At 42.4% G+C, this 18307-nt stretch overlaps 1 protein-coding gene across 1 annotated transcript in view; it reads right to left on the bottom strand.

Annotated features, from left to right (window-relative positions):
- Nucleotides 1-18307, bottom strand: part of KDM1A (lysine demethylase 1A) — a gene marked incomplete in the record, with an annotated part of 2315042 nt that overhangs the window by 2142809 nt on the left and 153926 nt on the right. Inside the window, 1 exon segment of the mRNA XM_044060124.1 lies at nt 2787-3152. Within this exon segment, the coding sequence (XP_043916059.1) occupies nt 2787-3152 (366 nt within the window).

Raw genomic sequence — 18307 nt, 5'->3', positions numbered from 1 at the left:
GTCCAAAATGTCAAAAAATACACTGAACCCACAGACATTGCCAACATACTGGCAGACAGGTTCAGTGCAAATCCCCCCCCCCCAAAAGGAGAAATATCTATCCCAGCAGTGTGTAGCCTCCCTGACATCTCAAATGCCCAGGTGAGAGCCGCCCTCTCCAAAGCTAAAAACACAGCATCAATGGGACCAGACTGTGTCCCAGGTTGCGTGCCACATTAACTCCAAGAGGAACTAAACCAGCACATAAGGCTGCTGTTTAATCTTAGCCTTACTACAGGATACGTACCCAAAGAATGGCATACAGCAACAGTGGTCCCACTCCACAAAGGAGGTGCTTCTACGGACCCTGGAAATTACCGCCCCATAAGCTTGACGAGCCTGGTCTGCAAAGCTATGGAGAGGATCATTATGGAACTCAAACAAAGACATTGGGGACCTACATACACTGGATCCTACCCAATTCGGCTTTGTCAAGGGCAGATCCTGCCTTCTGAACCTGGTCGACTTTTTTGAAACCGTCACTAAGGCCACTGATGAGGGTAAGGCAGTTCACACAGCCTACCTTGATCTTGCAAGCACCTTCGACACAATACCCCACCCGGGCATCATAGACAAGCTCACCAGCTTAAATGTAAACCCATTTGTCATAAGATGGGTTGCAAACTGGCTCAAGGACAGAACCCACAAGGTCAGAATTGCTGGAGCCATGTCAGACTCTAAGCCAGTCACAAGCGGTGTCCCACAGGGCTCGGTCCTGGGACCCCTCTTGTTCGGCATTTATTTTTCCGAGGTGCAAGCAAACATAGGAGGATTGTGGCTAACAAAGTTCACAGACGACTGCAAGCTGGGCGCCATAATTGATACTCCAGCCGACACAAGCATCCTTCAGAAAGGTCTCATAGAAACAGATAACTGGTGCCAGAGCCATGGCCTTAAACTGAACGCCAAAAAATGTATAGTCATACCCTTTGGGAAAAACAAAGTACCCACAAATTACCACATAGGTGGCAATCCATTAAGTACGGAAGAAGTAATCAGGGACCTAGGGACCCAAGTTGACAGTAACCTCTCATTTGACACTCGCATTGCCAAGGTGGTTAGGAAGACTTTCTATATTACCCACCTTATCATGAAAGGTTTCACATCTAGATCAAGAGAGGTCATTGTGCCCCTATACTCTTCCCTTATCAGGGCCATAATTGAGTACAATGCCCCATTTGGGATGTACCTTACCAGACACCTGCAGCAGTTAGAAAGACCCCAAAAGTACCTCACCAAGAGGATCAAGGGTCTCAAACATATGTCATATGCTGCCCGGCTGAAGAAACTCCAGCTCTATTCAGTCGCATACCACCTACTCAGAGGTGATCTATGCCTGACTTACAAGGCCATGTCCAATCCGGAATTAATGGGCATGCTCCACCTCAGAAAATCCAAATCCACCAGAGCCACGAAAGCGAGAGATTTGAACCTCAACACAGAAATAAATAGGACGTGCTGGAGGGGCAGATTCATAGCCCAGAGGCTCCCTACACTCTGGAACAAAATCCCAGTCCATGTTAGGCAGAGCCCCTCACTGACTCTCTTCAAGAGAAATCTTGACAAGTGGATGGGAGATCGTAGGTTTATCCCGGGGGTCGTCTGTGTCACTACTAGACAGAGGCATAGTAAACTAAACCCTAAATGGCATAGTATTCTCATTCCAAGGGGTGGCGAAAGCCACACACACTCTGGCTAGGCTTATAAATGCCCTAGGGCAGATAGCCTAGTATGAACCTATGAACCTATTACTGATGCTGATAACCAGACAATAGATAATGATTGTTTTCCACTTGTGGGAAGATAATGTACCCCCCTAGAAGCATGTTTGTCACAAGGTCAATTTTTCATAATGATCAAGACCCATGTGAACCATGCCATTACACAAGTATGTTTTTAAACCAGCTGCAAGAGGAAGGAAATAAAATCCCTCTTGTACTGGAGCAATGCATGATTACCTGTATGATACACTCTGCAAATATAGACATTGATTCAGGCAATTAACAATTGGTTGTCACACACAGTCTTTTCATATCAACTGTGAATGAACACCTGGCTTTAACGAATGTAAAACATTTCATACTATTTGCACTCAAAGACCTCTGTAAAATGCAATGTTTGTGTAATAAATGTCATATATATTTTTTAAGTGTTTAAGTAGGTCTGTCTGTGTGAACATGCAATGAACATAAGGGCTATCCCTGTAGTTTTTTCTCTTTGTAGAATGCTACAATGGGACTGACAGCATACTATGCAACTGTTCAACTACCTTTCATATTACCTAGCACCTAAACAGCCCCTCTTCCTTCAGTGCATTAACACTCGATGACTACAACTTACGTCAACTGATTTTCTCATCAAAGACTGGACACTATTCTGGGACTTTCCATGTTAATTCTTGCAACCAACTTCTAAAATTCAAACCACTTACATCATGGGTTACAGTTATTTATCTCCCTCTGCCATATGATGGCTGTAATCTATAACTGGGGCACTTCATCGGCATAATTTTTTGTCAACCAGATCACTTTTTTACGCAGAAGTCCTACTCTGAATGAAGCAACAATATGGGAGGAGGAGGACAAAATATTAACCATTAACAATGATCCTGGACTGCAAAATAGAATATAGCATGTACACATCAAATCTGCTTCAGACATTCCACACAACAAATGGCCAGTAGAAGTCTATGGGGGAAAAGTTCAGGATCTATCAGAAAGTGAAGAAAAAAGTCTTCTTCCACCTACTTTAGCTCTTTTTCTTCGACTAGTTCTTCTGCCTTCGGGAGTTTCAGAGACGCCACCTTCCATACTTCCACTGCTACTTCCACTGCTGCTGCCGCCACCACCCATACTTCCACCTGTAATGACAGGAGGAATTCCAACCAGTGGACCTGGGGGCTCTGCTACTGGGGATGCTCGATCTTTCTTTCTGGGTGTCCTATCAGCTGAAGTACCACTTTCTGAGGAAGAGGAAGAGGAGGAAGAAATCCCTGTTGCAGGCTGTGGCTCTGGTCCAGCATCTCCAGTAGTGCCACTGCTAGCACCACCGCCACCACCACCACCTGAAGAGCTTGTGTCCATTTTCTTGCTTGTCAACATCAGAAAACGTTTCTAATGTGTGAGAGACAGACAGAGAGAGGGAGAGAGGAAAAAAACATTATTTCCTCCGATGAAGGACATACACAATTAGCAAGCCACCAAAAAAAAAAAAAAAAATGCTACATCTTGAAAAGCACCTCGCGCACATACTTGCACACACTATTAAACACAAACATATACAGGTAGATATAAAAAGATGTACACACGCATACGTAGAAAAGTGCTAGTCTTGCAACAACACTCCTTACATTTACAGGATATATTCCCACCATTTTCTTTTCATAATAGGAAGAAATTGCAATTTGGTCTCAAACACTATCTGGCCAAAAATTACATGCTACAGTACACCAGTCTTAATAGACAGTAAAATATCTTTAGAAGTCTAATAAGACAACCACAAAAATCCGATTCATAAATTTTTAAGACTACTACTTCAGACACATCACAAACTAACGTTAGTGAAGCAAATTACAGTGAATTTGTATGTGCTGCTGCTCTAACAGTCTGTGCAGGCTAAGAACAGTGGTACACGATAAGTTACCAGAAAAGTAAAGGCATACGTACAAGCTTCATGATCTTTGTGAACAGCAGTGCAAAACACAAGAGACGTACTCACTATATCAGCCTATCTGCAAGGCAGTGGGTAATCATGCCTCCACCAGTATCCTCAAGTATGGGACAATTTTTTATTTTCTCTCATTACCATATTCTGTAAATGGCATATGGTTATACTGTTGCACATCTGATCAGGATGGCATGGTCTGACCCTAAGATAAGTCTGTTCAGCCTCATGCACTCGATGCATGCATTTTGCAAAAACTTAAAAAAATACAAGGCAAAGTACAGTTGTGTACACTTACCATAAATGTAGATGTTAGAGTGTCTTCACTGTTGCAGTCATCACTGTAGGGTTCTTCCTGAAGGCAGGCAGCCCTCGGTCGGCCAGAATCCCAAAGTCTGGGTCCGGCGTCGTCTGTGCACTCACCCTCCCTGACATCAAGTGTGCCAGGGGTACAAAGCTCCCAGCCGACGCCATGTTCTCCAGTTTTTCTTGCTCCAGATGTCAGGTGCCCAAAAGTAAAGGCTAAAAGTAAATCAAAAATGTAACATACAACAAACCCCATACCCTGTAGCAAATACACCTCAGAAGAAGGGTGAAGCAGGGAACCACACCAATAAAAGTATAAGAGGGGACAGGAGGGTGGGTAACCCAGACTGCAACAGTGAAGACACTCGAACATCTACATTTATGGTAAGTGTACACAACTGTACTATGTTCATCGTGTTTCACTGTTGTAGTCATCACTGTAGGATTGAATCCCAAAGCTGAGATAAAGGGTGGTGGTTACTCAGTAGAAGGAACGGCTAGAAGGCCTTGCAAGACTGCAGAAGCAAAGCCTGCCCTAGACTTAGAATGAAGTGGGAGATTATAGTGCTTAGAGAAAGTATGCACTGAGCTCTAAGTTGCAGCTTCCAAATTATCTTTGGTAGGGACTCCCCCGAGAAAGGCAGCTGCAGTAGCAGCAGCTCTGGTAGTGTGTGTCCTAATTTTTCCTGGGATTTGCTTTCCATGAGGAGAGCAACAAAATCTGATTCCATGAGCAATCCATTTAGAAATGGTCCGTTTTGAAAAAGCTTTGCCTTGGGAATTTGCTGCATATAAGAAACAAACAGTTGGTTTTCTGGAAATCCTTGGTTCTGGCCAGGTAAAAGCGAAGCTGCCTGTGCATGTCCAAAGAATGCAAGATCCTCTCCCCTTATTTTGTGGATTAGGGAAAAAAGTTGGCAGGTGAATAGTTTGGTTTAAAGGCACTTTAGAAACCGCTTTAGGCATGAAAGTAGGGTTAGTCCTCAAAGAAACCCTGTCTTGATGAAAAATAATGTAAGGTTCCACAGCCATGAGCGCTTGTAACTCCGAGACTTTCCTGGCTGAAGTTAAAGCCAGTAGGATAACAGACTTCCATGATAAACACTTTATATCAGATGTGGCAGAAGGCTCAAAAGGAGGCAGAGTAAGTTTTTCCAGGACATCATTGAGGTCCCAGGCAGGAATGGGTGGAGTCCTAGGGGGGCTTAAACTCTTTGCTCCTCTGAGATATTGTTTCAGAAGTGGGTGCGAAAAAATTGGAGGATCTGTATTATAATGTGCAGAAATAGCTGAGGCATGTATTTTTATGGAGGAAAAAGATAAACCCTTATGGAACATATCTGTTAGGTAATGTAAAATCAATGGAATATTTGGAATGTGAGGATCCGATTCCTGAGCATGCATCCAGGTGCAAAATCTCTTCCATTTACCTTCATAAGATTTCCTAGTGCTAGGCCTTCTGGCTTCTAAGATAACATCCATGACCTGTTTGGAAAGGGTAGGATTAATTATAGACCCTAAATACGCCAGGCTGCCAGGCTGAGAGTTTTGATATGAGAGTGCAGGACCTGGCCCTGATGTTGAGACAAAAGATTTGGAATCCGAGGTAGAATCCGAGGAGGTTCCCGGGATAGTTTTATCAGTGTTGAGTACCAAAATTGTAGAGGCCAATTCGGGGCTAGTAAGATCAGCTTTGGTTTGTCCTGTTTTACTTTTAACACCCTTGGTAGAAGAGGTAGTGGTGGAAAGGCAGACCCAGAGAGCTTCCTCCAACTGAATGAGAGAGCATCTACTTTCCATGCTAGCTTGTGATATGTCCTTGTGCAAAGTCTGTAACTGGTAGTTGTGGGAAGATGCAAATAGATCTATGTCCAGGCAGCCCCAGTCTTCTGTAATCATCTTGAATATTTGGGTGTCTAGCATCCACTCGTGTGGGTCTGACAGGTTCCTGCTCAGGTTGTCTGCCAGAGTGCTTTGTTTCCCTGGCAGGAACTGAGCTTGTAGGTCCACTTTGCAAGCTAGTGCTGTGTTCCATAGAGTCATGGCTAGTCTGCAAAGGGGGTAGGAGTGTGAACCCCCTTACCTGTTTATGTACCACATAACTGTGGTGTTGTCTGTCCGTATCAGTAGCTGCCCTGGCTGTAAAAGATCCCTGAAAGCCAAGAGGGCATTCTACACAGCTAACATCTCCTTTAAATTGATATGTAGATGCTTCTGATCCTCTGTCCAAAAACCTTGCAGGCCTTTCCCCTGCAAGTGGGCTCCCCATGCATAATCCGAGGCGTCCGTGGTTATCACTTGGTAGGCTGGAGGTAGACTGAAGGCTTTCCCTTTGTTTTGAAGACATGCCGTGGCCCACCAATGGAATTCCTTTTGTAGGCAAGGCAAGACAGCAATCACTGTTTCCAGATTGTGACAATGCTGGGATCATACGCTTTTTAGGTACCATTGTATATTCCTCATATGCAGTCTTGCATATGGTATGAGTAGGATGCAGGAAGCCATGTAACCCAAAGCCTGCAGAATTTCCTTCCAGTTAGTGGAGACATTACGCTAGGCTTTTGAAAGTTGAAGCCAGCTGTAGTTTTTCTGGCGTCAGGAATGCCATCTGGGTTGTTGTGTTAAAAAGAGCACCCAGGAAAGTCATCTGTTGAGTGGGTGCCAAGTTTGACTTTTTTGCGTTCACAGTGAATCCCAGGTACTTGAGTAGATTCTGAACAAATTCCAGGTGCTGGAGTAATATGCCCTTGCTGTCTGCTTGAATAAGGCAGTCGTCCAGATAAGGGTAAATGTGAGTTCCCTTGAGTCTGCAATAAGCTACTACTGGTGCCAGGCACTTGGTAAAGACCCTGGGCGCAGTAGACAAGCCTAAGGGCAGCGCAGAGAATTGGTAATGCTTCGAGCCTGCCTTGAACCTGAGGTATCTTCTTGCCCTCCTGTCTGATAGGAATGTGTAGGTAAGCCTCCTTTAGGTCCAATGTCACCATCCATGCATTTTTGCTTAACATTGGCAGGAGCTGCTGCAGAGTAAGCATCTTGAACTTTGGTATCTCCAGGAAAGTATTTAAGACTGACAGATCCAGGATGGGTCTTCCAAGTATTTTGCTTTCTGGGAACTAGAAAGAGTTTTGAATAAAAGCCTTGTCCCGTCTCTGAATTTGGAACCAGTTCTATTGCCCTCATAGCCATGAGGGACCTCACCTGTTTTAATGCCTCTGCCCATTGAGTTTTTGGTAGGTCTGGCCAGCCGTTTGGTTTTGGTAAGGTGTGAAAGTGGAATTTGTAACCTCTTAAAACTACATCCAGAACCCACTTGTCTTGGGTTATGCAGTCCAATTTCGGTGAAAAAGAGAAAGTTTTCCTCCCAGAGGAGCTTCCAGAAGAGAGGATCCTGGAGCCATGCAGGGGGAGTCATTGAGACTGTTTCCTATAAGGTCGAGACCTATCTTCTCCACCCCTGGGGGTGGAAGCACTCCACTGTCTGTGCTTGGGCCCTCCCTCTGGGGCGCCTATATCTACCCCTCTAAGGCCTGTCAGAGCTGGGAAAGGACCAATTTTTAGCTGGCCAATTTCTGCTAAATCTAGGAGGCTGAACTTGTAAGAAATCCTTAACCGTTTGCATGGATTTTGCCTTATCCTCCATTTTCTTTATAACCTCTTCAGCCTTAGACCCAAACAAAACATTATGTTGAACAGGAGCATCCAGCAATTTTGCTTTTACTTGATCAGGCAAATTTTGTTCCTTTAACCAAGCATACCTTCTAATGACCGTGCCAGTGGCAGCCGCCCTGCAAGAGGCCTCCAAAGCATCAAAACCACAATGTAAGGTATGTTTCCCCACCTGCTCAGTAGCATGCATCAAATCTTGTAATTCCTTATTGTCTGCACATGCACAAATGGTACACAGTTTTTGTTTCATAACAGACAAAAGGTATTGCTGATATTTCAACATATGAAATTGACAATTTAGAGCCCTAATACATAAAGTAGCAGAAGTGTACACTTTTTTGCCCCATCTCTCCAAAGCTCTAGAATCCTTATCTGACAGAATATGCTTCTTAGCAGTGGCGGCCTTAACACCCTTAGGACCCTGAGAAATGGTTTCTGGATCAGCAGTAGGATTTTTAAATAGAAACTGGTGGGAGTCAGGGACTCTGTAATATCTATCAGCCTTAGCAGGGGCCGGAGGAAAGAAGTCAGAAGTTAAATTAGACTCAGAAAAGACATCATCCACAATATCCAAAATAGGAGAAATAGCCAGGGGTCTGTGTTGGGGAAGGAGGAAATCCCTAAGCCTTCTCTTAGATTCAGAGTACTCCTGTCCTTCCCAGTGAAAATGTTCCCTCATGTCATGTAAAGTTTCCCCAAAAGAATAATCCTCAGGAGGAGAAGCTGAAGGAATGGATTCCTCAGCATCAGAATCCTCATAAGGAGGGAAAGTATAATCCTGTTCAGAGGAAGACACTGAAGAGATAGATACCTGATCAGAGGATTCATAATCCAATTCTTGTCTTGGCCTTTTGTCTGGAGGGGGATGGGAACCCCTAATCATAGTTAGCAAGTCCTCCGCCATTTTAAGCATTTGCTTTTGAGATTTAGGTCCCAGATCAGAGGAGGCCTGGGCTTGAGTCTTTGTTTTAGAAGGAGTCTTTGTCTTTGCCTGAAGCTGCGTACGCCTGAAAACCCCCTCGGAAGCCGGTACCTGCACAGCAGCTCTGGACCCATCCGAGGGAGCATTATCCGAAGGTCCTGCACCTGGAGTATCCGAAGGCCTAGTTGGCTCCTCATGGGAGTCCGTTTCGGCAAGCGGTTCTGTAATGGCCGACAGGGGCTGCAAAAGCACCTGCCTGACGACGGCCGAACCGGCAGCTGGCTCTGATTGTAAACTGTCTGATTTGGACCTCGGAGGCCTATCCTTATCCTTGCGCGTTTTATGAACTCCGGTAGTCGGAAGCGTGTCCGACGACATATTATAATTAAATTGCCTCCCAAAGTAATGAAAGGCAAAATCGTATCTCCTTTTAATAGTACGTTGATTAAATCTAGCACAAAACCGACAACTAGCTACATCGTGGTCAGGGCCTAGACAAGGAATACAGTAAGAGTGAAAATCCGTATGAGGTATTTGCTTCCCACATGAAATACAATTATTAACTTTTTCTGACATTGGTCTGGAGCAAGAAAAAAGTTTCCCCAATGGGGTACTTAGCTTTGAAAAGAAGAATGTCTTTGGAATGAAGCACCAAAAATAACAGGAGTCAGCCGACCGGCACTTGCACACTGCTTCCACCACACAGCAAGAAAGACTGGAGAACATGGCGTCGGCTGGGAGCTTTGTACCCCTGGTGCACTGACATCAGGGAGGGTGAGTACATAGCCGACGCCGGACCCAGAATTTGGGATTCTGGCCGACCGAGGGCTGCCTGCTGGCAGGAAGAACCCAACAGTGATGACTGCAACAGTGAAACACGATGAACATCACAAAGTTGCATACCTGCCCAAATTAAAATACCTCCACATTTATTAGACAGGGAGTTTGTCTGGACACAAACACAAAAATGCAATAAGCACATACTTTACAGTCCAGCTCCATCAACCAAAGTGATATAATTCTGAATAAGACCTGGACAACCTAAGAATGGATACAGGCTTGGGTTACATATAAGCCAGAAAGCAAGTATCCAACACTGACTTGTCCATCTTGGGGCAGGTAGGTAGGCAGGCATGCTGGCTGTCTGGCCTGCTCACATGCAGACTCCTACTGGACAGCAAAGTGCAGAGCATGAAACATTATGGGCTAGGGCCAGAAACAAGTACCACACAGCAAAAGATACAGTAAGCCTCTCAAGTCAGCTGTTGGAGGAAGGGTTATTTGAGAAAATGGAACCACTCCTCTCATAGCAGACACCACACAGCCAAACCACTGTAAATCCAGTTAAAGTGAAAACTAGGATACATGCATACATCTACACACACACTATAGATTATATATATATAAATATATAAATATATTTATATATATATATATATATATATATATATATATATATATATATATATATATATATATATATATATATATATATATATATATATATATATATATATATATATTTATATATTTATATATATATATATATATATATATATATATATTTATATATATATATATATATATATATATATATATATATATATATATATATATATATATATATATATATATATATATAAATATATATATAAATATATATATAAATATATATATAAATATATATATATATATATATATATATATATATATATATATATATATAAATATATATATAAATATATAAATATATATATATATATAAATATATATATATATATATATATATATAAATATATATATATATATATATATATATATATATATATAAATATATATAAATATATATATATATATATAAATATATATAAATATATATATATATATATATATATATAAATATATATATATATATATATATATATATATATATATATATATATATATATATATATATATATATATATATATATATATATATATATATATATATATATATATATATAAATATAAATATATATATATATATGTGTGTGTGTGTGTGTGTGTGTGTCTGCGCGTGTATAAACATACATATACATATGCATGTGTGTATATGGGTCTACCTGAAAAAGCCAACAACACAGAACGCCGACAACGAGAACGCCGGCACCAGAAGATCAACAACTGAGAAGACAGACAATTGAGAATCCCGATGCTGAGAACACAGACATGTTAAGGTAAGTGTGTGATAGGGACAGATGTTAGGGTATGGGTGTGGGTAAGGTAAGTGTACAATAGTGACGTAGTTTAGGTTTAGGGGTGGGTTAAGTGAGTTAGGGTGCGGGTAAGGTAAGTGTGCAATAGTGAAGGACCTTAGGGTTAGGGTTAAGGTTAGTGCATAGACAGTTGTGTTTGTAAGGTTTAGTGTAGGTTTGTAAGCTTTTTGGTGTGCTTGTGTTGTGTGTGTGTTTTTTGGGAAAGGTATTTTTTTTTGTTAGTCGGGCATGTGAAGTTTCGTGTTTTTGTACTTTTTATTTTTCAGTGTTTTCGTGTCGGTTATCTTGTTGTCGGCGTTTTCAGGTAGACCCATGTGTATATATGTATATAAAAACTGCAACTGGAAGCACGTAGAGGCAAAACCCCTTAATTTTCAGACATTATTAAATATTAACAAGTGCTTTCACATCACCAACACACAAGTCAGATTTATATACAAAAGTTATGCATCTACCACACACTAGATTCTCCTCGTCTTGTTTTCAGCCAGTTCAACCTCTGATCTATCAAATCAGACCTCAGCGCCTTTCAGAAGTTTTGTATCTGGGACTCTGACTCTTCCCCTACCCACAATTCCTCCTGATCACCAACATACTTAAGATTAGGTTTGCCTGTTCATAACTAGAAAATTATCCAATAACCAGCACATGCAGGTGGTCTACAAGATAGATTTAGAAAAATAGCAACAATAGGAGGAAAAGCAATCACTAGGCAAAGGACAAGGATCCTGGTGAGATCAAACTGTTCAAGAGGAATAAAAGGGACAATTTTAGCTTAGGGGATGAAGGGAGGAATGTTGAACTGGGTGAAAACAAAACAACATGGATCTAGCATTATGGCAAATACACAACTTTAGTATCGGATGTCCGTTTTAGTCTCTCCCAGACTCCCAAGCTACCAACAAACCAGGGTGGTAATAAGGAAAGATGTTCTCGATAACACTAAAACCACAATATGAACAGTATCTGGACTGTACATCCAATTTACAGTGAGACACAAAGGTGTAAAACATTAGACCAAGTAGTTGCAACACAAATAATTTGAACTCTAGTAGCTACTGCTGTTGTAGAAAGCGCCTTTGGTTTATTAGGTACAAGGATAGCCCCAATAAAATCCAAGTTGGTGATCAACATCTAAGAAATGTAGAATATACTCTCCTTTATTAGAGAATCTTGGAAAGAATACTGGCTGATTGACAGTATGAGGTTCATTTCAGATGCCACCTTTGAAAGAAAACGAATTTTCTTAAAGACTCCCTGCCCTTATGAAAGACCATATATGGAGGTTTACAGGATAATGTTTGCAATTTCAAAATCCTCCTTGTGGAATTAATAGCCACAAGAAGAGTGCTTCCAAGAAAGAAATGTTAAGTCCACTGAAGCAGCAGATTCGAAAGTGGTTTGAGTTAAGGCCTGAAGCATAACAGTAATGTCCAAAGCGGGAACCCTAGTCATAACAGGGTATCTTAAAATAAAGGCTCCCCCGCAGAAAGGCTTTTGAAATCTTTAGGCAAGCAATACCCGCAATTCTGCCTAATGTGAAAATAAAAAAACAGCTGCTAACTGTACCTTGACAGTTGAGAAGCTGGACCCTTTTTTGGAAAAGATGCAATAACTTCCATTTTTTTTTTTTTTAATAATAGATACATACATATATATATATATATATATATATATATATATATATATATATATATATATAGACAGATAAAACATGTAGCACTGGAGACACAAGTCTGGCATCTTTGGACAAGGTCAGAATTGCAGAAACCATGTGGTTAATTTCAGGCTTTTCAGACCTCTGTGAGGCTCCATGGAAGGATGACTCAAAATCTGGACAACTGTCCAACACCAAGGGCAGATGTACCAGATGAGGCCAAAGGAAGGGGAGCCAAATTTTTCAGGCCAAAAGGGAGCAATAAAGACTACCTTAGCCTTGCACCTTCTGGCTTTCTGTAGGAATTGTGTTAAAGTAAAGGCATAAAGGAAACCTGGGGCCAACTGTGTTCTACAGCATCCCTAAGTGATTGACCCTGTGGAGGGAAAAGAGAAAAGTAGCTGCTGCACTTGAGGGATAGAACAAAAAAAGACTGCAGAAAGGTTAGCCCCAATGACTGAAGATTTTTGTTGTCACCATTTGAGGGACCACTCGTGAGGAAAAATGTTTCTGCTCACTCTCTCCGCTCAAACACTGGAAGTCCCCAAAATGTGCACAACAATGAGAAGACCTTGCCCACTGCCACACTCTCAAGGCTTCCCAGCAGTGTGGGTTTCTCTCTGCCTGTTGATATACAACACTGCTGGCATGCTTGCCTGGATGGAGACCACACCCTTGGGGAAGGTGCCCTGAAAAGCCTGCAACACTAGGAGGACTGCCCTCACATCCAAGACATTAATGAGAAGACCATCACCTGTGGAGGACAAAACCTTGTATAGTCCTACCTTCAAAATGTCCACCACCCATCAACACTCCTGAAGGGAAGTGTCCGTGATTACTGCTGCTATTGGAGATGGTGGGGGGAGAATAGTCGGCTGGCCAAAACCACCGTGGAAGTCAACTAACTGAAAGTCCCTGCAAATACATAGTACACAAATCTGTGCATGTTATGGGTGGAGACATCAGGGACCACTGAACCTAAAGGGACCACTGCAGAACTCGTGTAATATCTTGCTAAAGGAACCACTGTGATCAGAGGCCATTAAGCCTAGCAGCCTGAGAATAAGTCTCACAGAAGAAGAGGAGTGTTGTTGGACTCGACAAGCTACTTGGAGGGAAGATACTCTGGATTGTGGAAGTTTAGTTATCAGACTATTCTTATCCTGGTGGCATCCAATGAACCCCATCTCCTGTATCTATATTTTAACTGGCTTTTTGCATGGTTGACTGTAATCCCCAATTGTGGGCTGAGGTGGAGAAAGAAATCCTCGTGTTGGACCAACAGACCCCTGGTTGGTGCAAGGAAGAGCCGGTCATCTAAATACAGGAAGACTTGGAACCCTTGTAGCCTAAGACATGCTGCTACCATTTGCCATGCATCTGGTGAGCACCCAGGAGACCATGAGGAGTCCAAAGGATAGTGCTCTTAACTGAAAATGATTGGCTTGCAGGGAGAACCCAGGAAATCTCCTGCAATGCCTCGTTACCTTGATATGACAGTAGGCATCTGTAAATCTATCAAGCACATCCAATCATCCTTCCTCAGAGACAGAATGGAGAAAACTGATAGTCTGGAATTCTTTTTCACCAATGGATCGAGCTGGCTTAGGTTCAAGATCGGCCTGAAGTGCCCCGTTTTCTTTGGAACTAAACAGAACCTGAACTGACTCTGGATTCTAACTAGTCTGGGGGACCTGCAGGATGACCTTCTAGCAGTTTTTTTACTTCTGCTGCTATTAAATTCCATTTGACTAGGTGGTACACCTTGAATTAATCTCTTTCTGGGGAGAGGAAAGAAAGGGAATAATGTAGTCTCTAGTGACTACCCTCAGCACCAATGTATCTTGTATGATGGCTCGCCAGGTTTGAGGGTGTAGGGATAATCAACCCTGACTGCTGTCAGAGTGCGGCAGTCAGGCAACCCTTCAGGAGCACTGAAGAGTTTCTCAGTGAAAGGACCACAAAAAACCTTTGATTCTGCAGTCTGCCTCTAGGATTAGGTTCTCTAAAGTTGCTGCCCCCTCTGCTGGGGAAGGTGGTGGTGGGGGGACTACCCGCAGGAGCATTTTGGCAGAATCTCAGGATTTGCAAAACCGCATCTTCACCCCCCACCCTCTGTAGGTTCCTAGAAAAGGTCCTTTGAAGGGTGGAAAAGTGAATTCCAATGGAAGAAAAGGTCTTGCCTTCCTGCTTGCTCATGGCATTTTTCACCTTCAGTTCAAAGGGTCCAACTATAAAAAAGTGGCATTAAGGACATTTTGAATCCTTCCACAAAGTCACACAAGCCCAGTGCCTGCTGCTCTGGCCATACCATCAGCTGTGCTAGAAAGCAGATGCATGGATAATGGACAGACTGCAGGGAAGACAACAGGAACTCCATTGATTTAAGGATGTCCCTCAAGAAGGGCTGTCAGCTCCTTTGTCAAATCCCTCTGAAAACATGTCATATGGGCAAGGTGCACTGCTCTACATGCAACGGTCACCGAACAAGTCAATTTCCCAAACTTGTCCAAAGCACTGGACTCTATTAAACAAATAAATAGATGTACTTTCCTCTGAGAATTCCTTCTTTGTGGCTGCTGCAACAACCATGGCATCCACTGGGGACCCCCTGCTCCAGTGCATCCTATTCTTGGGGACCGGCCAGATCTTCCCAAGCTTTCTAAGAAATGCCTCCACCACACAATGATCTTTCCATTCCCACTGTTCCAACAAGTCTATATCAGCAGCAGGCAGCATAACCCAAGAAGTAGAACAGCCAGCCCAAAGAGCCTTGAGGATCACGGATGCCTGAAGACAGGGTGCAGCAGTAGACCAACCCACTAATTTCATTAATTCAAGGTGGTTGCCAAAGGGGACATCTAGAGGGGATTGTAGGTACCCTTCACCATCAAAATCCATTTTCAGCGACAGACTCCAAACAGTCAACTGCAGCCTGGTCAAAGCTTTTGACAATTCCTCACTCATGCATAGTAGAAAAGCTAAATAAACCCCTAAGCCACCCACTAGACTGCCAAATGGCTCACGGACAGGAAAGAATCAAAATAGGGGAAGTTACCTTCAAAAGGGACCAATTAAAAAAGTGGAGTCCCCAGAGTTCTGTTCCAGAGCCTAATCCTGTATGGCATCTTCTTTTCTGAAATAAAAGCCAATACCAAAGGGCACTGGCTGACTACAACTACATGAAAAAAAAGCTGGACCAGATAGTCAATATACCAACCATGGGTGCAACCATAATGAATCTGGTCCTCACTAATATGGGAGACTGCTGCACATCCCCTACTGTAATACCTTCCCAGGTAAGGTCAGACCACAAAATAGTCTCATCTGAAGTAAAAATAAAACCTGGATCCCCAGCTAAACCTGGAATATTCAGGAACTATTATCAGGCTAACCTCCTGCTATTAAGTGAGAACCTGGCAAAAATTTAAGCCCCATAAACCCTAGAAACACTTCTGCATATGCAGAACTTTTCACAGAAACCCTGTACAAGCATGTTAACAGCTGCATAGAGGTAGCTGTACCCACCAGGCGGAAGTACAGAACTAACAAAAAACAAGCCACTCTGGTGGAATCGCAAAATAGTCTGTATAACAGAAGGAAGAAAATCATAGCAAAAATTAGGAGGACACAGCAGGATAAAAGCACTGTCACACTAAAACTCAGAGGACAAAGTCTACCAAAGCCAAATTTGAGGCAAGTTTGGCTTCCCAGGCCAAGGACAACCACAAAGCATTCTTTAGCTATGTCCACAACCTCAAAGGCAATACACAAATGTGCAGAGCTCATTGTAAATGGAGCCACCTATACTGAGCCAGAAGACATAATCCTCCTGGCTAATAAATTTAGCTCCAACTTTACTCCTCTCTCCCTCTCAACCTTTCCCTCAGGAAATATCAAATACAACTCCCCCCTACTATCACCAGAGAACAGGTCTTTAAGACCAAGAACACTGCATCAATCGGGCCTAGACAATATCCCAGGATGCCCTCTAAATAGCATGAAACATGATCTACCAGGACCACTGGAATTACTATTTAATTGTAGCCTCCGAACAGGCTTTGTGCCTCATGACTGGAAAAAGGCAACAGTCATCCTTCTGCACAAAGGTGGGCCATCTACAGACCCTGGAAACTACGGACCCATAAGTCTCACTAGTCTTGTATGTAAAGCCATGGAAAGAATCATCATGGAGATGATCAATAGAGATACAGTAAACCTCCCAACACTGGACCCAACCCAGTTTGGATTAGTCAAGGGCAGATCATGCCTACTCATCCTGATGGACTTCTTTAAGGTGGTCACCAAAGCAATGGATGCGGGCAAAATTGTTCACACTGCCTACTTTGAACTGGCCAAGGCATTTAACACAATACCCCATTCTGACATTGTTGACAAACTCACGAGATTAGGTACAAACCCGTATGTCACAAGGTGGATAGCCAACTGGCTCACAGACAGGAACCAGAAAGTCAGAATTGGGGAGTCCACCACTACAAAGAGGGCAGTTACAAGTGGAGTCCTTCAGGGATCAGTCTTTGGACAACTCCTTTTTGGCATTTACTTCTCTGAAGTCAAGGCCGTTAGTGATCTCTGGCCGACTAAATTTGCAGAAGATTGCAAATTAGGAGCGGTCATTGAATCTTACACTGACAAATGTTCTACAGGAGGGGCTTGACAGACAAACAACTGGTGTCAGAGCCATGAACTAAAACTAAATGCCAAGAAATGCATAACAGTATCCTTTGGGAAGTCGTCCATCCCTGTTAATTATCATATTGATAACACAACCCTTAGAGTTAACCCAGTAGTCGGGGAGTTATGGACACACAGTAATCTAGCCTTTGATCATCACATGTCTAAAGTGGTGAGGAAATTATTCTATGTTGCACAACTTAAAACAAAGGTATGGCATCTAACTACAAGACAGTCACTGTTCTACTGTATTCGGCATTCTTCAGACCTATCATTGAGTACAATGCCCCCTTTGGTATGTACCTAACCAATCATATCCAACAACTGGAACGTCCACAGAGGTTCCTCACTAGAAGAATACAGGGCATAAGTAATGTGTCCTATGCAGGCCGCCTCAGGTCCTATCCCTGTATTCCGTCTCCTACAGGCTTTTGAGGGGAGATCTATGCCTGGCATACAGGACATTGCCAGACCCCACTCTGATGCACCTCCTGCATATCCACAAAACAAACATCAGAATTACCCGTTCTAAAGACTTAAACCTTGCCTGCGATATAAAAAGGACTTGCTGGACAGATAGGCATGATAAAGGCGGAGGAGCTGTTTTAATGCATGAAAAAGACTACGTAGAGAAAATGTACGTTTTATTATCTTCCAAAGAATACAAAAAAGTATCTCTTAATGAGTTTAATCAAGCTTATCAAAAAATTAGAAATCACTTGAGTGATTTATTTATAGAAGGAAGTATTTCCCTCGATTTATATCACTACTTTTCAATGCCATCACCCCTTACTCCAGTTCTGTTCGGTGTTCCGAAGCTACATAAGAACGTTTGTGCACCCCCTTTTAGACCTATAATAGATGGTCGCAACTCTAACTTATCCCTGTGCTAAATGGGTCGACGACAAGTTGAAAGAATTTCTTAAAACTGAAAGCCAGATATGTAAAGATTCCTGGCATGTTTTGCAGAGTTTAAATGACATTCCCTTTGATTCTAGTTATATATTTTTAACAGCTGACATCAGAGACTTATATACAGTTATCCCTCAAAATATAGGGTTGGATTGGGTTCGAGATTTTCTATTACTAAAAAACTGT

Source organism: Protopterus annectens, chromosome 1.part2, assembly GCF_019279795.1.
Source record: "Protopterus annectens isolate FY-2018-M chromosome 1.part2, PAN1.0, whole genome shotgun sequence".
NCBI classification, from domain to species: Eukaryota; Metazoa; Chordata; order Ceratodontiformes; family Protopteridae; genus Protopterus; species Protopterus annectens.
Note: the sequence above shows the minus strand (reverse complement) of the source record. Positions and strands in the feature narration are given on the sequence as shown.